The 17184-nt window shown below is 40.3% G+C and overlaps 1 protein-coding gene across 4 annotated transcripts in view; it reads left to right on the forward strand.

Moving 5' to 3' along the window:
• Positions 1–11867: 11867 nt before the first annotated feature.
• The window catches only part of RAB32 (RAB32, member RAS oncogene family), a 36260-nt gene continuing 30943 nt past the window's right edge, over positions 11868–17184 (forward strand). For 3 of the 4 annotated variants that reach the window (XR_013830755.1, XM_079939191.1, XM_079939190.1), the window contains exon 1: positions 11868–12831. Coding sequence is in view for 3 of the 4 variants with exons in the window: in XM_079939191.1 (XP_079795317.1) it covers positions 12582–12831 (250 nt within the window). In the remaining variant the exon portion in view is untranslated. The remainder of the gene's footprint in view (positions 12832–17184) is intronic. The other variant, XM_079939189.1, reaches the window with a different exon arrangement.

Below are 17184 nucleotides of genomic sequence, written 5' to 3' on the forward strand. Positions count from 1 at the left end.
GCCCCTGTTGTTGTTATTATTGAGTTGTATGAGCTGTTTGTATATGTTGGAAATTAAGCCCTTGTGGGTCACATCATTTGCAAATATTTTCTCCCATTCCGTAGGTCGTCTTTTCGTTTTGCTTGTGGTTTCCTTTACTGTGCAAAATCTTGCAAGTTGGATTAGATCCTATTTATTTATTTTTGCCTTTATTTCTATTGCCTTGGGAGATGGACCCAAAGAAAACATTTCTATGATTTATGTCAGAGAATGTTTGCTTACATTTTCTTCTAGGAGTTTTATCTTATGTCTTATATTTAACTCTTTAAGCCTGTTTTGAGTTTATTTTTGTGTATGATGTGAGGGAGTGTTCTAACTTCATTGATTTACATGTGGCTGTTCAGATTTCCCAACAACACTTGCAGAAGAGACTTTTTCTCTATTGTATATTCCTGCCTCCTTTATTGAAGATTAATTGACCATAGGTGTGTGGGTTTATTTCTGGGCACTTTATTCTGTCCCATTGACCCATATCACTCATCAATTTTTTAATGAGTACCTGCTACATAGATACTGAGTGTTGATGCTCTTATAGTGAAGAAGACCAAGACCCGGCTTAGCCTTCATAATGCAGAGTGAGACACAGAGTTCTTAATGTACATGTAATGCAGACTAGCATAGTACAGGGTGCTATAGCAAGGAAAAAATGGGCATCCATCCTAAGAAGTAGAAAGAGCAGATGATAAGCTGAGAACTGAAGACTTTTAGGTCCTAGAAAAGGAATAGAGGGGAAAGGGGAAATTCAGAGCAAATGCCCCGAGATAAAAGAAAGCATGGCATCGTAGGAAACAGAATGAATTTCAGTAATGAGTGATAGTGATAGTATGAGTGGGAGTAGGGTTGTTGACAAGCAAGAAGTGCCATCTTACAAAGTTTATGCTTCAAATTGAGTTTTATGTGGAGCCATTGATGGTTTTTAAACAGGGTTGAGACATGACTGACTTGATTTGAATTTTAGAAGTATCATTCTGTTCTGATTAAACATGGCAAATTAAAACACATGTGTTTCTCTCTATTTCCTCCTAAAATCCCAGTAACATGACAACAGATGAATTTTAAAAGCTTAAAAACCCAAAAGATCAAATAGATGGAGAAAGGAGACAACAGGAAATGAGAAATGACTACAAAGATTTCGGAGGTGGAAAGCATACAAAGAGTGGTAACTGACATAACACAGATGAGAACGCAGAAATCTAGGCACTTGCAAGGGAAGGGCCTATAAGGAACAACATAATTCATAGTGCAAACCTGGAAAAACTCAGGAACTGGAGATAAAGATTTCCTTGAGGACAATGGTAGAACTCTAAGGTAGACTCTGAACAGTTAAAGTTAGCTTGATGTCACTTAAGTTCAATTCTTTAGTACAGGATGCTATTTCTCTAATAGCTCCTTTAATGGGATGATCTCTGCAATCCTGTACAGCAGGTTATTACCCATCCCCATGCCTATAGAATGCATAAGGCTTATAATCAGGAGAAATTATACTGGAAAGGATACTATGCATGATGTAATAAATGAGGGGTGTCATCCTGAAAAGAGGGAGAGTGGGTGCATATCTCCAGGCTGAACATGGAGACTTCCTTTCTCTCTAACTAGCAACCAGGCTTATATTTCCCAGAAAGGAGACTGGAAAATTAACCTCTGGAAAGCTTGAGCAGACAAAGAGAGAGGCTCTACAGATACTGACATGGAAAGAGGCAATAAAATAGCTGGGCCTCCCATCAAATAATCCTACAGTGAACCCCACCAGTCAATAATCCCTACTCACGTTCACAGAATTCCATTTAATGACAGTGTCTCACTCTTAAATCAATGAAGTATTATTAGACATTTAAATATTGCCTCCAATATGTAAGACAGAGACATAATAAAGAGGAAAAAGAACTCCAAGAGAAATTTAGAAAGCAGACAAAAATTTTTAAAAGAGAGGGAGAGAAAGAGAAAGAAAACAAGCCAGTCAAAAAGAGGGGATATATGCATACGTGTTGCTGATTCACTTTGCTATACAGTAGAAACTAACACAATACTGTAAAGCGACTATACTCCAATAAAAATTGTTTTAAAAAGCCAATCAATTTTTCAGGTAGTTATGAGAATTTTATCTGTTTGTTTAAAAAGAAAATAGTACTTTTATAAAATGGAACAAAAAGCAAAGAAGAGTTCTTGGAAATAAAATATATGATTGCAAAAATAAGAGAAATCAAGAGAAAATCATTCAGAAAAAAGAGCCTTCCCCAAAAATGAAATATAGTGTTAAGTGTGATAAATTAGATTATATTTTCAGAAAATATTTCTTCCTTTTCCCCCATAGAGTAGAGCATATTTTCCCACTCCACTGATGTTGGGCTAGGACTACAAGACCAAAAGAGTGTGTATAGAAGTGAGTGTGTTGTTTCCAAACCACAGTCTTAAGAGGCACATGAGTTTCTCTTTGCTTTATTGAACATCTGTCATTTGAGAAGTCACTGGTCTAAGGAAGATATGAAGTACATGGAGCAGATGACCCTGATCTGCCAAGTCCAGCTGACTCTGGTCAAACCTTATGGAGCCCCAGCCAACTATGGACTAATGAACAAGAAAATGAATGCTTGTTTTTGCATAACACTGAGCTCTAGAGAAGTTTGTTATGCAACATTATTGTAGTAATAACTAATGTAAGATAAAAATCAAAAGAAACAAAAAACATTCCATCCCAGATTTTAAATGACCAGATAATAGAAGTTTCACAATGAGAGAAAAAGAAGTTAAAGAGGGAGAATTTAGAAAAGAAATAATACAAGAAAATTTCCCAGAACTGAGTGACAAAAATTTGCATATTGAAAGGGTCCAATGATTACAAAAGGATCTACCCCAAGGCAAATCTTATGAAATTTCAGAATATTGAGAATAAAGAGGAGAATAAAACTTTCCATACAAAATAAATAGGTTACATATGAAAACATGTTGATCAGAATGGCATTGGACTTGATAAAGCAATGCCAAAATTAAGAATTCAATAAGCAAATGCCTTTGAAATTAAAATTGAGAGAGTAAAAATTCTAATATAGACTCATATAACTATTCAAACATTAAATCAAATGTAAGGGTACAGTAATAGCATTTTTAGGCATGTAAGGGCTTAAATATTTATTTTCAAAGCAACTTTTCTCAGAAAGTTATTAAAGAATATGCTCCAGTTAAGATGAGGTAGACTTGGGATCCAAGATGTCAGAGCTCCAACATATAGGAGAAGTGAAGAAAAAAATCCAGAATAACAGCAAAGGAAAGTTCCAGAACAGCTGTGCAGCCAGTCTAAAAACTCTCAGTCCAAGTTAGAGTAAAGCTCCAGGATGAATATCTTCATGGAAAATCATGGAGCTAATAGTTTACCTGATACTATTGTATGAGAGATTTTACAGGTCTTTTTGAGAGTTTGGAGGAGATATCAAAATAAGGACATAGAACATAAAGAAAAAAAATTAAATGAGACATTATAAGTCACAGGAAGAAACCAAGATCCTTTTGAAAGGACTGGGGTTTCCTTGAGTATATTTGCACACATAATATTTTTTACTTCATATTTGAATTATGCACAACACATGACTTAGTTTGAATTTCTTCAAAGCTAACCTAAAGATAACGTTTCAAGTGTGAGTAGTTTATTCGGAAAGTAAAGGAGACACTGGCAAGGGAAAGGGGAGGTGAGAGGAAAGGAAAGAAAGTAAAGGAGACACTGGCAAGGGAAAGGGGAGGTGAGAGGAAAGGAAAGAAAGTAAAGGAGACACTGGCAAGGGAAAGGGGAGGTGAGAGGAAAGGAAAGAAAGTAAAGGAGACACTGGCAAGGGAAAGGGGAGGTGAGAGGAAAGGAAAGAAGCTCACAAAACAAGGGAAACCAAAAAGTAACTGCAAACTGTCTTCTGCACCCCATAAGGCTTCATACCATCAAAATAACTTTAAAACCTACTTTTTTCACTCAACATTATACTTTTGAAGATTCCTCCATGTATTCATGTTTCATTTATTTTATCTCTTGTGAGTTATCCCACTATGTAAATACATGAATCATAGCTTATTTATGTATTCTTTTTGTTGCTTCTATTTTTTCCATATTACAATGATGCATTGTACATGACTTCTTGTGAACATTTATAAAAGGTCGAGTTTTGTTTTGTTTTCCGTTTTTGTTTTTAGCATAGATATTGCATTATTAGGTGTGATGGTTAATTTTATGAGTCAACTTGCCTAGGCTACAATACCCAGATATTCGTCAAACATGTCTGGATGCTGCTTTGAAGGTATTTTTTAGATGAGATAAGCATTTAAATCAGTAGCCTTTGAGTAAAGCAGGTTACCCTCCATAATGTAGTTGGGCCTCATTTAAACAGTTAAAAGCCTTAAGAAAAAGACTGACCTCCCCTGAGGAAGAGGGAATTCCATCAGCAGACTGCCTTCAGACTTAAGCTGCAGCGTCACCTCTTCCCTAGGTCTCCATCCTGCCAGCCTTCCTTACACATTTTGGACTTGCCAACCTCTATAAACGCGAAGTAAGGCAATTTCTTAAAATTAAAGAATCCCTCTCTCTCTCTCTTTATATTTATAGTGTATATGAGTCATAATTGCTCCACATCTTTGCCAACAATTGGTATTGTAAGCACTTTTTAATTTTAGTCAATCTAGAAAGTGTGAAAAGATTTCACATTGATTTATGGTTTAAATTATCATTTCCCTGGTGACTAATGAGGCTGGTCATATTTGCATATGTTTGTTGGCTATTTGAATCCTCTTTTGTGAAATATCTTTTCAAGTCTTTTTCTCTCTTTCCTCTGTTTTGTCATATGTGTTTTCATAGTAAGTTTTATAAATTATATGTTTCAAAATTGAGCTTTTTAAAATTTTATAGCACATATATTTCCCTATTCTGTTAACTTACCTTGTACTCTCCTATTGGCTTTTTTTTAAAATAAATTTATTTATTTATTTTTATTTTTGGCTGCGTTGGGTCTTTTTTGCTGCACGCGGGCTTTTCTCTAGTTGCAGTGAGCAGGGGCTGCTCTTTGTTGCGGTGCGTGGGCTTCTCATTGGGTGGCTTCTCTTGTTGCAGAGCACGGGCTCTAGGCATGCAGGCTTCAGTAGTTGTGGCACGCGGGCTCAGTAGTTGTGGGTTGCGGGCTCTAGAGCGCAGGCTTAGCAGTTGTGGCCCACGGGCTTAGTTGCTCCGCGACATGTGGGATCTTCCCAGACCAGGGCTCAAACCCTTGTCCCCTGCATTGGCAGGCGGATTCTTAACCACTGTGCCACCAGGGAAGCCCTCCTATTGGCTTTTTTAAGGACAATTTTCTAAGTTTTATGTAGTTTTAGCATATTTTCCTTTGTCATGACAGTTTTTGTGACTGCTTTAAAAATCCTAACTTATTCTAAAATCATAAAGATATTTTCCTATGCCATGTTCTATAACAGTGCTGTCTGAAATAGAACTTCCATATGATCCAGAAATCCCACTTCTGGGTATATTTCCAAAGGAAATGAAAACAGGATATCACAGAGATACCTGCATTCCCATATTTAGCGCAGTGTTATTCAAATAGCCACAATGTGAAAACAACCTAAGTGTCCATCAGGGGATGAACTGATGAATACAACAGAATATTATTCAGCCATGAGAAAGAAGGAAATCCTATCATTTGTGACAACATGGATGGACCTTGAGGGCATTATGCTAAGTGAAATGAGTCAGAGACCAAGAAAGACTGCCTGGTGTTACCTATATGTGGAATCTAAAAAGGCCAAACTCATAAAAACAGAATATAATGATGCTTGCCAGGGGCTGAGGGTGGAGGAAATGGGGAGATGTCAAGATGGACAAGTTCTGGGGATCTAATTGTAAGGTCGGATCTTAACAAACGGCACCACGAAACAGAGGAAAGCTTCAAGTGAGCTTTATTAGGGAGCGCTCCCGGGCGAGGTTCACTGGTCCGAGAGAAAGGGGCCGCAGAAGTCGCGCCCGGGCGAGGGTTGGGCAAGATTTTATAGGGGAAGAAGGGAAAGGGGTGTGGTGAATCTGGGAGGGCGCAGGGTATTCCTTATTTGGTGGTCTTTTCGGGTATCCTGGGGGACCGTTAGTCCCGCCCCTCGAAAGGCGGGAAGGCTGGGCCGGGTTCAAAGTCCCCAGGTCAGTTCCTGGAACTGGGTGGTCCAGATTGTCTCCAGGGCAGTTTCTGGAACTGGGTGGTCCGGAGAATTTCGGTCTGATGCAACCTGTGAATCTGATTGTGTTCCCCTGCCTCGGGCCAGTTGGCCTTACACTAATGTACAGCATGGTGACTATAATTAACAATACTGTATTATATATTTGCAAGTTGCTGAGAGTAAATCAGATGTTCTCACCACAAAAAAGAAATGGTAATTAAGGGATGTGATGGAGGTGTTAGTTAAGGCAATGGTGGTAATCATTATGCAGTGTATATAAGGGTATCAAATCAGCTCAGTATACACCTTAAACTTACACAATGTTATATGTCAATTTTATCTCAATAAAGCTGGAAGAAAATAAAGAAATTTCTGCAATGATAGAATGTGCGTTAACCAATACAGTAGCCACTAGGCCACATGTGGCTATTAAGCACTTAAAATATAGCTGGTGAGACTAAGGAAATACTTGTAATTTTTTATTTAATTTTATTTAATTTAAATTGAAATTTACATGTGGCCAGTGGCTGCCATACTGGATAGAAATCATTCAGTTATGTTCTCAGACTATAATAGGATTAAACTAGAAATCAGTAACAGAAAAATAGTTGGGAAATCCCAAAATATTTGGAAATTAATATACTTCTAAATAATACATGGGTCAAAGAAGAAATATCAAGATACATTTTTAAATATTTTGAACTAAATAAAAGAAAAACACAATTTATCAAACTGTAGGATGCAGTGAAAGCAGTGCTTAGAGGTAAATGTACAGGATTAAATTCATATGTTTGAATAGAAGGAAGATCTAAAACCTAATCTACCTTAGCAAACTAGATACAGTAAATTAAGCCTAAAGCTAGAAGAAAAATAATAAAAACTAGAGCAGAAATCAATGAAATTAAAAATAGGAAGTCAACAGAGAAAAATGAATAAAACCAAAAGCTAGTTCCTTGGGGGAAAAAAATCAGCAAAATCCATACATCTATCCTCACTAACCAAGGAAAAAATAAACAAATGACTGATACAATAAGTGAAAGAGGAATCATTGCTACAGAACCCATAAAAAGAACAATAAAGGAATACTATGAACAATTCTATGGCCACGGATTTGCTGATTTAGGTGAAATGTTCCTTAACAGACCCAAACTAGCAAAACTCACATAAGGTGAATTAGATAACCTGACTATCCACGTATCTATTAGGGAAATGAATCGATAGTTAATAAACTTCCAAAAGGTAAAGCACTAGATCCATAGTTTCACTGGTAAATTCTACTAAATATTTAAGGAAGAAATAATACCAAGCCTCCACAATCTCCTACAGAAAATTGAAGCAGAGGGACAGTTTCTATCCCATTCTATAAGTCCAGAATTATCCTAATATGCATTCCTGATAAACTGATATAAATAATTGAACAGATAAATAAATGGGAGAAAAGACAAATCTACCATGCAGAAGAATTCCAAATAATTTATGTCGTGATTCTGCCCTCAGGGAGGTGGAGCACATCTCCCCACTCCTTAAGTGCTGGTTATTCACAGCAATTTCATTCCAAAGAGAACAATATGGAAAGGGAGGTGAGTGGCTGGGGGCAAGCCTTTGCAGAGAAGAAATCTGAAAAACATTACCTCAGCCAAGTGATCAAGATTAACATCAACAGTGGTAAGTCGTGATACAATGTACCCTTGACCTATGAGATTGGCACTGGACCTTTGTGGTCTTCCTATCCCCAAAACACATAACTCAAAATTTAGTCATGAAGAACACATCAGATGGTGCCAATTAAGGCACATTCTACAAAATATAGCTGACACTTAACATCAGTGGGGGTGGGCCGCCAACCCTCCTCACAGTGGAAAGTCCAAGTATAACTTATGGTCGGCCTTCTGCATCCACCATTCCAATTAACTGCAAATCATGTAGTGCTGCAGTATTTGCCACTGAAAAAAAATCTGCGTGTAAGTGGACCTGCACAGTTCAAACCCCTGTTGTTCAAAGGTCAACTGTACCTAGCCAGTTCTCCTCAAAATCGTTAAGGCCATCAGAAACACGGAAAGTCTAAGAAGCTGTCACAGCCAAAAGGAGCCTAAGGAGACATGTTCACTAAATGTAATGTGGTATCCTAATGAGATCCTGGAACAGAAAAAGGCATTAAGTCAAAACGAAGGGTATCTGAATAAAATATAGACTTTAGTTAATTGTATCAATATCAGTTCATTAATTGTGACAAATGTACCATAATAATGTAAGATATTAGCAACAGGGGAAAGCAGGTGAGGTATATAGGAACTCTCTGTACTATCTTTGAACTTTTCTATAAATCTAATACTATTCTGAAATGAAAAGTTTATTAAAAAAAACTTAATGGGGGGACTTCCCTGGTGGTGCAGTGGTTAAGAATCCTCCTGCCAATGCAGGGGATAAGGGTTCCATCCCTGGTCTGGGAAGATCCCACATGCTGCGGAGCAACTAAGCAGGTGCGCCACAACTACTGAGCCCATGTGCTGCAACTACTGAAGCCCACGCGCCTAGAGCCCATGCTCCACAAGAGAAGCCACTGCAATAAGAAGCCTGCACACTGCAACGAAGACCCAACGCAGCAAACACACACACACACAAAAACTTAATGCGGATATGTTGAAAACTTCCCCTCAAAAGCTGGGTTGCCTACTCTCTCCAATTTTATTCAAAATTTTATTGGCAGTCCTAGCCAGTGAAATAAAATACGAAAAACAAGATGTATAAGGGTTGAAAAGTAAGAAAAAAACAATATGTTTCTACACATAGAAAATGCAATTCTATAAAATTTTAGAATGATCAGGGTCATTGAATCTAAACTCATTCTACACAAATCAACTTTATTTTTATTTTTATAAACCAACTACACACAATTCAAGACCTCTTCATATGATGGAAAGGTGTTAAGACTTACATAAATGATAGCTATACCATGTCAATATTTTTGAAGGCTCGATGTTTTCAATTTTCCTCAAATTGATCTACAGACTCAATGCAACTCCAACACAAGTACCAGCAGGTGTGTTTGTGAACATTGAGATGCTGATTCTAAGATGTATATGGAAATGCAAAGAAACAAGAATGGCTATAACAAATTTGAAAAAGAATTACAGAATGAGAGGTTTGATTTGCCAGAAAAGAAGGCTTATAATAAAGCTACAGTAATTAAGGCAGTTAAGAATTGGTGAAAGCACAGACACATAGACTAATGGAAGAGAAGAGAGCGTAGAAACAAACCCAATCTTATATAAGCGCTCAAACTAAGACTAAGGTGGCACTGCAGAGGAATGAGAAAGGGTGGTCTTTTCAATAAACAGTCCTGGGACCATTGGTTATCCACATGGTAAACAAATGCAACTTGGCACCTACTTTCAATATTTCCTTTAGGGTAGGCCTGCTGATTGGTGTAGCTTTTATTCTTCATTCAATGATTACTCATTAAATGGCATTTTCCTATTTTACTCATAAAATTTATAACTATCTGAAATAATTTTATTCATTTAATTGCTCTTTAATTACCTATCTTGTTTCCAGTACAGTATAAGGCCCTTGAGAGGAAGAATCTTCTCTATTCTGCTCATATCATTGTACTTGGAGTATCTAGAACATTTCCTGGCACCATCAGAAGCTTTTTAATAAATAAATGAATGTGTAAGTCTGCCAGGGAAATTCAGAGTGAAAAGAGCAGGTAATCCCTTGATCCGGCACTTGAATGAAGAGGAGTTTAGTTGGGAGAGCCTGGGGCGGGGTCAAGGGTTGAAATATATTCCAGATGGAGAGTATAGCATGCACAGAATGTGAATAAATGTGAGAGGGTATCACAGGGTGACTTTCTAAATGGGCCATCCCTATAGGCAGTAAATGGACATGTTTGTTTAGAACAGTTTTATTTATTCAGTCACAAGTCTCAGATTACTTGTATTATTTTCCCTTCATTTTATGTATGAAAAACAACTTGTTTCCCCACGAAAATAGCTCAGGATCCTAAGACTTATTCATTCTACCCACCCAACCCTCAACTTTTTCCAATCTAGGGCTGCACAAGCAGACGCTGCTCTGCTTACTTACATTACTTGGCATTATTTAAATCAATAGTTCTTTAAGTCAAGTGTGTGTGCCATGCTCACCTAGGTTTTTTGTTTTTTTGTTTTTGTTTTTTGTCGTTGTTGTCTAATACAGCTTTCCAGGCTCTCCTTTTGATAAAAGATTAAAAGAGAATGTCTGGGTAGGTTAGATAGCTAGCTCCCCAGGTGTCTTAGCTCTGGCTGATATAACAAAGTACCATCAGCTGAGCGGCTTAAACAACAATTGATTTCTCACAGTTCTGAAATTGGAGAAGTCCAAGATCAAGCAGCCAGCTTCAGTGTCTGGTGAGACCCACTTCCTGGTTCATAGGCCACTGTCTTCTTGCTGTGTCCTCTTTTCCAAGGGCACTAATCTCATTCATGAGAGCTCTACCTTCATGACCTCTGAAAGGCCCACTTCTTAATCCTGTCATATTGGGGGCTGGGATTTAAACATTCAAATTTGGGGGACAGAAACATTCAGTCCATAACATCAAGTGAGTCAGATACAAAGCAAATGTGGGAACTACTGAATTCTAATCTAAACCCTTACTGATCAAAGTGTGGTCCACTCACAGCATTCACATCACCTGGGAACTTATCTGAAATTCTAAATCTCAGCCTCCAGGCCCCATACACTTAATCTGCACTTTTACAAGATCCTAGATGATTCATATGAACTTTTAAGTTTGAGAAGTAAGTACTGATCCAAACCACTGTGCACCTAAACCTGCAGCATTAGCATCACCTAGGAACTTGTTTGAAATGCAAATTATCTGGCTCCACCCCAGATCTACTGAATCAGAACCTCTCTGGATATGGGCCTACTGTGCAATCTGTTGTAACAAACCCTTAACACTCAAGTTTGAGAACCACCAGATCCAAGCCGTTATCCTTCCTTTAGCTGGGACCATTTCTACTTTTAAATCATTTACCACATGTGATTTTTAGCACCACAATTCTATTTTTAATGCCAGTGGAAACCTAGGAGGGTTAAAGAAAAAAAAATAAAAGCCATAAAAATTTATGGTAATACGTATGTATGGGACAATATGCTGCACTTTTGGCAGTAATTGGAAGATTTCCTCTTTCCCCAAGCTGGAGATGTACTGGATGGGCTCTAGCTGAGTGAGCATAAAAGCCATAAGCTATTTGGCCATAAAACGTCCTTAGAGACATATCCAGGATTTTTCAGTAGCTATTCTATTGAAGGTTTTCCTCCCACCTTGACTTCTAAATTTTAAAACTTCTTCACTTCTGAAAAAACATTTTTCAATGATTGTCAGAGTGAGGACAGGGTGAGCAGCCACCTGAGTTTATTTAAGGAAGCTACCAGAGGCTATCAACTCCAGGTGTTTCTAAACCTTATGCAGGGCAGCCCTCCATTTTATAAACACGGCAGGAAACGTAAGGCTTCCTATCTTTCTTCTTTTAAATAAAAGTCCTCAATACTGTATTTCAGTCCATTCCTAGGATCTGTCTCAGAGTCTCTACCACCGGAACACTTAAAAAGGCTCTTGTGGTTTGCTGAGGAAGTAAAACAAGATCGTTTTGGAGACCTTGTGTCTTCTTCCTCAGACTCACTCGTTCGTTTATACAAAAGCGTTTTCAGTCCTTTGTCGAGTTCAGAGTCATCCGTCCACTCTTTTTACTTCTAAAGTGGGCCGCTGGAGATCAAAGACAATGATTTCCAGGTGTTAAACTCCCTCATGGCCGAACCAGGGAAGGAGGCTGATTCCCAGGCCCGCGCCTTCCAGGCTGGGGTCGGCCCCCTGGACAACCACCTACCACCCATCCGCGCTCTGCCCCGGGGGCGTTCACCGCCGGCCTCGGAGGCCTGACCTTGAACCGCCTGGGCTCACCGCGGCTCTGGGAACGCTAGCCGTCGGCCCCGGGTTTTCGGCTCCCCCGCGGCCAGCAGGGGGCGGCCGAGCTCAGCGCCGTCCCGAGCAGGGGACGCCCGGGGAGAGGAAGTGCCCTGAGTTCTGGGCCGGCCCGCCGGGAGCGCAGGCAGCAGCGTGCAGAGGCCTCCTCACCCCGGTCTCTCTAGCCACGCCAGCCCCCGGCCCTTCCCCCGCCCCGCGCGGGCTGCGAGCGGCGGCGGGTTCCGGGTCCTGTGACCGGTCAGGCGCTGCGGCAGCGCGGCGGGGAGAGCAGCCGGCCTCGGGGAAGTTTCGACGGCCGGCGGGGGCTCCCAGGGCGTCGCGGGGAGGGCGCGGCCGGGCGGGGGCCCCGGCGCGTAGCCCTAGCTTGCCGAGAGCGGCCGGCCGGCTGAGCGAGACCTGGGCGCTCATGGCGGGCGGCGGAGCTGGGGACCCGGGCCGGGGGGCGGCCGCCGCCACGGTGCCCGAGACCCGCGAGCACCTCTTCAAGGTGCTGGTCATCGGCGAACTTGGCGTGGGCAAGACCAGCATCATCAAGCGCTACGTCCACCAGCTCTTCTCCCAGCACTACCGGGCCACCATCGGGGTGGACTTCGCTCTCAAGGTCCTCAACTGGGACAGCAGGACGCTGGTGCGCCTGCAGCTGTGGGACATCGCGGGTAAGTGTGTGGCCCGAGCCGCGGACGCGCGGGGACCCCACGGCGGGCAAGAGGCGCCCGCCGGGTTTCCAGCCGTCGGGAGCTTGGGGCCGCTAGCCTGCTTTCGGTCTCCTTTCTTCTTTCTCTGTCCTCTGCCCGAACTCGCCTGCCCGTGTCAGTTTAGAAGAAAGGTACCAAACTACTTAGAAAGATGGAAAGGGATGTGGTCGGGTGGACTCCAGGGGAATCAGGACAGTGGAACAGGCAGTAGTAGTCGAAGAATTTAAAAGCAGGACAAGGTAAATAAATGCATAAATGAGTAACCCTGGTTAGATGCCTCAGCTCAGTGTGTGGAGAGCTGTCTTATTTTTAAGAGGTGGAGGAGAGGCCCTGTGCTCTGGCGCTCTCACCTGACCAGAGGTGAGAAAGCCATGGGGGCTTTTCCCGAAGTTTTAACTCTGAATCTTTTTTTTTTAAGTTTATTTTTAAAAATTTTTTTAACATCTTTATTGGAGTATAATTGCTTTACAATGGTGTGTTAGTTTCTGCTGTATAACAAAGTGAATCAGCTATACATATACATATGTCCCCATATCTCTTCCCTCTTGCGTCTCCCTCCCACCCTCCCTATCCCACCCCTCTAGGTGGTCACAAAGCACTGAGCTGATCTCCCTGTGCTATGCGGCTGCTTCCCACTAGCTATCTATTTTACGTTTGGTAGTGTATATATGTCCATGCCACTCTCTTACTTTGTCTCAGCTTACCCTTCCCCCTCCCCGTGTCCTCAAGTCCATTCTCTAGTAGGTCTGTGTCTTTATTCCCGTCTTATCCCCAGGTTTAACTCTGAATCTTGACAAGGAAGAGCGAAGGGAGGGGGCTGGCTCCTCTCATTTGCTTTAACGTCTCACAGGTGAGAACTGAGGTTCAGAGTGGTTGAACGACTTACCCAAAGTGATGCTCCTGGTTAGTGACACAACCAAGACTAGAAACCAGGTTCCTTTTCGGAAGGTTTTTCACCACCCACCTTGGGTCTGAGACACTTCCTTGTGAGCGAAACCCCATTCTTCATATAACGTGCTCTCATCCCTGGGGCAGGCCACCCAGGCGAAGATTTGGGAAAGTTTCTCTTGAAAGCTATGTTCCTCTTCCCTCCCTAAACCAGCACCTAGCCCCACGCCTACCTCCCCAACCGCAATATATTATTTCCCTGGCATTTGCTCTCAGTTGTCATTTGGGAGCGTAATATCCCTGCTTGAGGGGTACATACCCTCCTTGCTCTAATGTATGAAAACTTGAACTCTGACTGGTGTGGTGGGTGGGATGTGCACATTGAAAAAGACGTTAACTTTGGGAAAATTTAAATATGGAAGTGGTACCAAGAGTTACCCTGTTCAGTCATCATCCATGTTAAGGTCAGTCTGCATTAGAGCATTCGGATGGGAGCATATGTTCAGGGCTGGAGAGACCGTCCTTCATCCTCCGCTTGCATAACAGAAGCCTGTAGGTGTGGGCACCCAACTGGTAGCAGAGTCAGGGACACAGGTCTGTCTGCTGGGTAGTGCTCTTGTCATCAACAGCTTATTACATACGAGAAGGTATTGAAGAATTATAACTTACATACTCATTTATTTAAGAACAGGCTTCTCTACTTCGGATATGAGAATAAATAGATGTATGTCACCTCAGAGAAAGGGGCATAATCAGCCTTGGGCTCAGCTCTTTGTTGTTATTTTTGTTGGTTACAGAAAACCAAAAGTTCGTTTGAAAAGTTATCTTTTGAAGCCAGAGGCTTCTTTCGAAACACTTCCTGCTTTTTCATAGAGCACTTATGAATAATAGTATTGCTTCTCGGCAAAGTCATGGATTCTAAAGGTTGCCTTACCATGTGATAGTCATTCTGTAGGAATCTTCAGTGTAGCCGTGAATTTCCATGAAGATGATTTTAAATCCCTGCCTCTGAGGATTGTTGACTTTGCCTTATTCTTCATGTAAAATAATGTGGTATTTAGCGATTAAATTATGCTTGGGTCCTATTGCAGGTAAATAAAAGATTTTTACGGCACAGTTGTGTTTTTAAGCTTCGAGGAAAAAAGCTTATATTTGGAGACTTGGGAAAGCAAAGGCATGAGTAGGAGTTTTCTTCCTGGGTATCGTCTCTTTTTTCATCCTTCTTGAAGAGATCTATTTTGCCAGAAAGGGGACATAGTCAGTCTTTACCAGACTCTGGTATATAGAGGCCTAGATGGAATATCCTTGCACGTTTGCCTAAATCCAAAGCTTGAGCTTTTCCAGGAAGGAAAGCAAACCTTTAAGATCTCCAAAAGGGATTCCATCCAGCAAGTACACACCAGCAATTATCAAGATTAGAGGTAAACTTATGAGATAGTTGGAAATTATTAGGCTCATCTTTTAAATAAGGTTTTCAGTGTTAATATGTAAGGAAACTAAGAGCAGAAATATTGTGGCTTTAACTTAAGGTTTAGAGAGCTACATCATTAAGTAGGTTTGGTTTGAATATTTGAGCTACTAGTGAATCCTAGCTCATACCATTTGAATTAAGTAGTAATGGTGTAATGAAGGCAAATTGAAGGTCACTCCAAAAAGTTCCCCATGGCTAAACATATTTGCCTTATGTAGTAACAAAGTTGAATCATATTTAATTCTCAAAGGAGGGAAATAGTCCTTGATGGCAAAATAGTAGGTGGAGCTAGCCACTTGATATGACTAACTTGAGGTGTGGTGTTATTACTATGTAGCTTTTTTGCTGTTGCTTTAGAGATGGGAAAGGTGCTAAAGAAATTATGTCAAGTCTCTATACTTGAAAGCTTTGGCAAGTGTGAGAGGCAGGAGTTATCCAAATGTTTTCTGTAAATGTGGCCAGTTTAAGCTAAACTCTTCAAATTGAGAATCGTAGTGACTCTTGGGTACAGGCCTTACAAATCCTTATTACATCAAATGAATGTAGCTTTAAAATATAGATGCAATTTAATATAAGTTTTGTGTTAGGCAATTGCTGTCTTTTACTTCGTATCTGCTTTAAGACTGCTGCTCAATACATACTGAAATAAACTAAAATAGTGAAGTCTTTGATAAGATTTTAAAGAGAGGTTACCTAATGCATACTGAATTAGGATGCAGCATCTGATCTTCCTTTTAACATGTATTATAGATGAATTAGTATTTGGCCCACTACTTATTATAAGCCTATTAGCAACTGTAGAATTTTCCAGGTAGGTTGAATGGCTGGTCTAGGCTAAATCTCTCTTTTTTCTTAAGTTTGTCCATTTAGATCTAATCTAATATAATTCACTCTTCATGTATTCACTGTTTTTGTAGAGGAGGCAGAATTTTATCTCTGTCCTCCTAGAGCTTTCAGCTGGGCCTGAGAATTAATGTAAGACAGATTAATAGCAGAAATTTATTTAATGTAAGCTTTACATGACACAGGAGCCTTTATAAGGAAAGGAACACCCCAAAAAGTTCAACCTAGTATAAATGCTTTTATACTAGGTTGAACAAAGAGAGGCAATTGTAGAAAAATAACCAAACTCTATGGGAGGCTAAAGGAAGATAAGAGTTATTTTAACAAGATCTGTTTCTATAGAATTCTCTCAGCTTGACTCCCCATCTCTGGTGATGAGAATGTTTTCTTCCTTCTGGTATAGGGAGGACATCATTCACATGGGAGTTTTATCTCCCCATTTAAGGAAGAAGAAGGGGAGATTAGAGCACCCTTCGTGCACTTGCTGTTTTTCAAGTGCCTTTAGTTCAAATAATTCTTATGCCAAAGTGGCATTTTGGGGGGTGGGCTATTCTGCCACCCTTCACTTTTAAGGATCAAAATTTCTTTATAAATATCTGAGTAATACACCTTTGGGCCAATGAACAAATCAGGAACAACGTATTCTGAATTCATGTAAATATTGTTTACCAAAGCGTAAAATGCATGCTTGGGAGACGTTATAAATTATATAAACCATAGTTAGATTCACTTCTGTTTTTTGATTCACATCTGAATAGAATGTTGATCGTGTCTTTCTTGTTCTCTCTTGCATATCGCCAATTACTATATCTAGTGATCTCTTCTTGTCTTCTTTGATAACCCTCCAACTCTTCATGAGCAAGAGTCTGGAATATTATCTCTGATGCTTTCTTGACCTTCAGAGTATCTGTCAGTCAGGGAGTATTAATATTCAATTTTTTTTTTCTAAATACGAAGAAGTGGTGCTTTGAGGAATTAGTCTCTGTTATTTGTAGTCTCTGTCTTAGTACTACAGTAACTGTCTTAGGGCTTATTGGGGGCCGATTGCTTAATGACTCATTTAAAGGAATTAAAGAAAATCTTTATTACATCTGACCCGTACAATCTTGCCA

Source organism: Stenella coeruleoalba, assembly GCF_951394435.1.
Source record: "Stenella coeruleoalba genome assembly, chromosome: 12".
In the NCBI taxonomy this organism is placed as follows: Eukaryota; Metazoa; Chordata; class Mammalia; order Artiodactyla; family Delphinidae; genus Stenella; species Stenella coeruleoalba.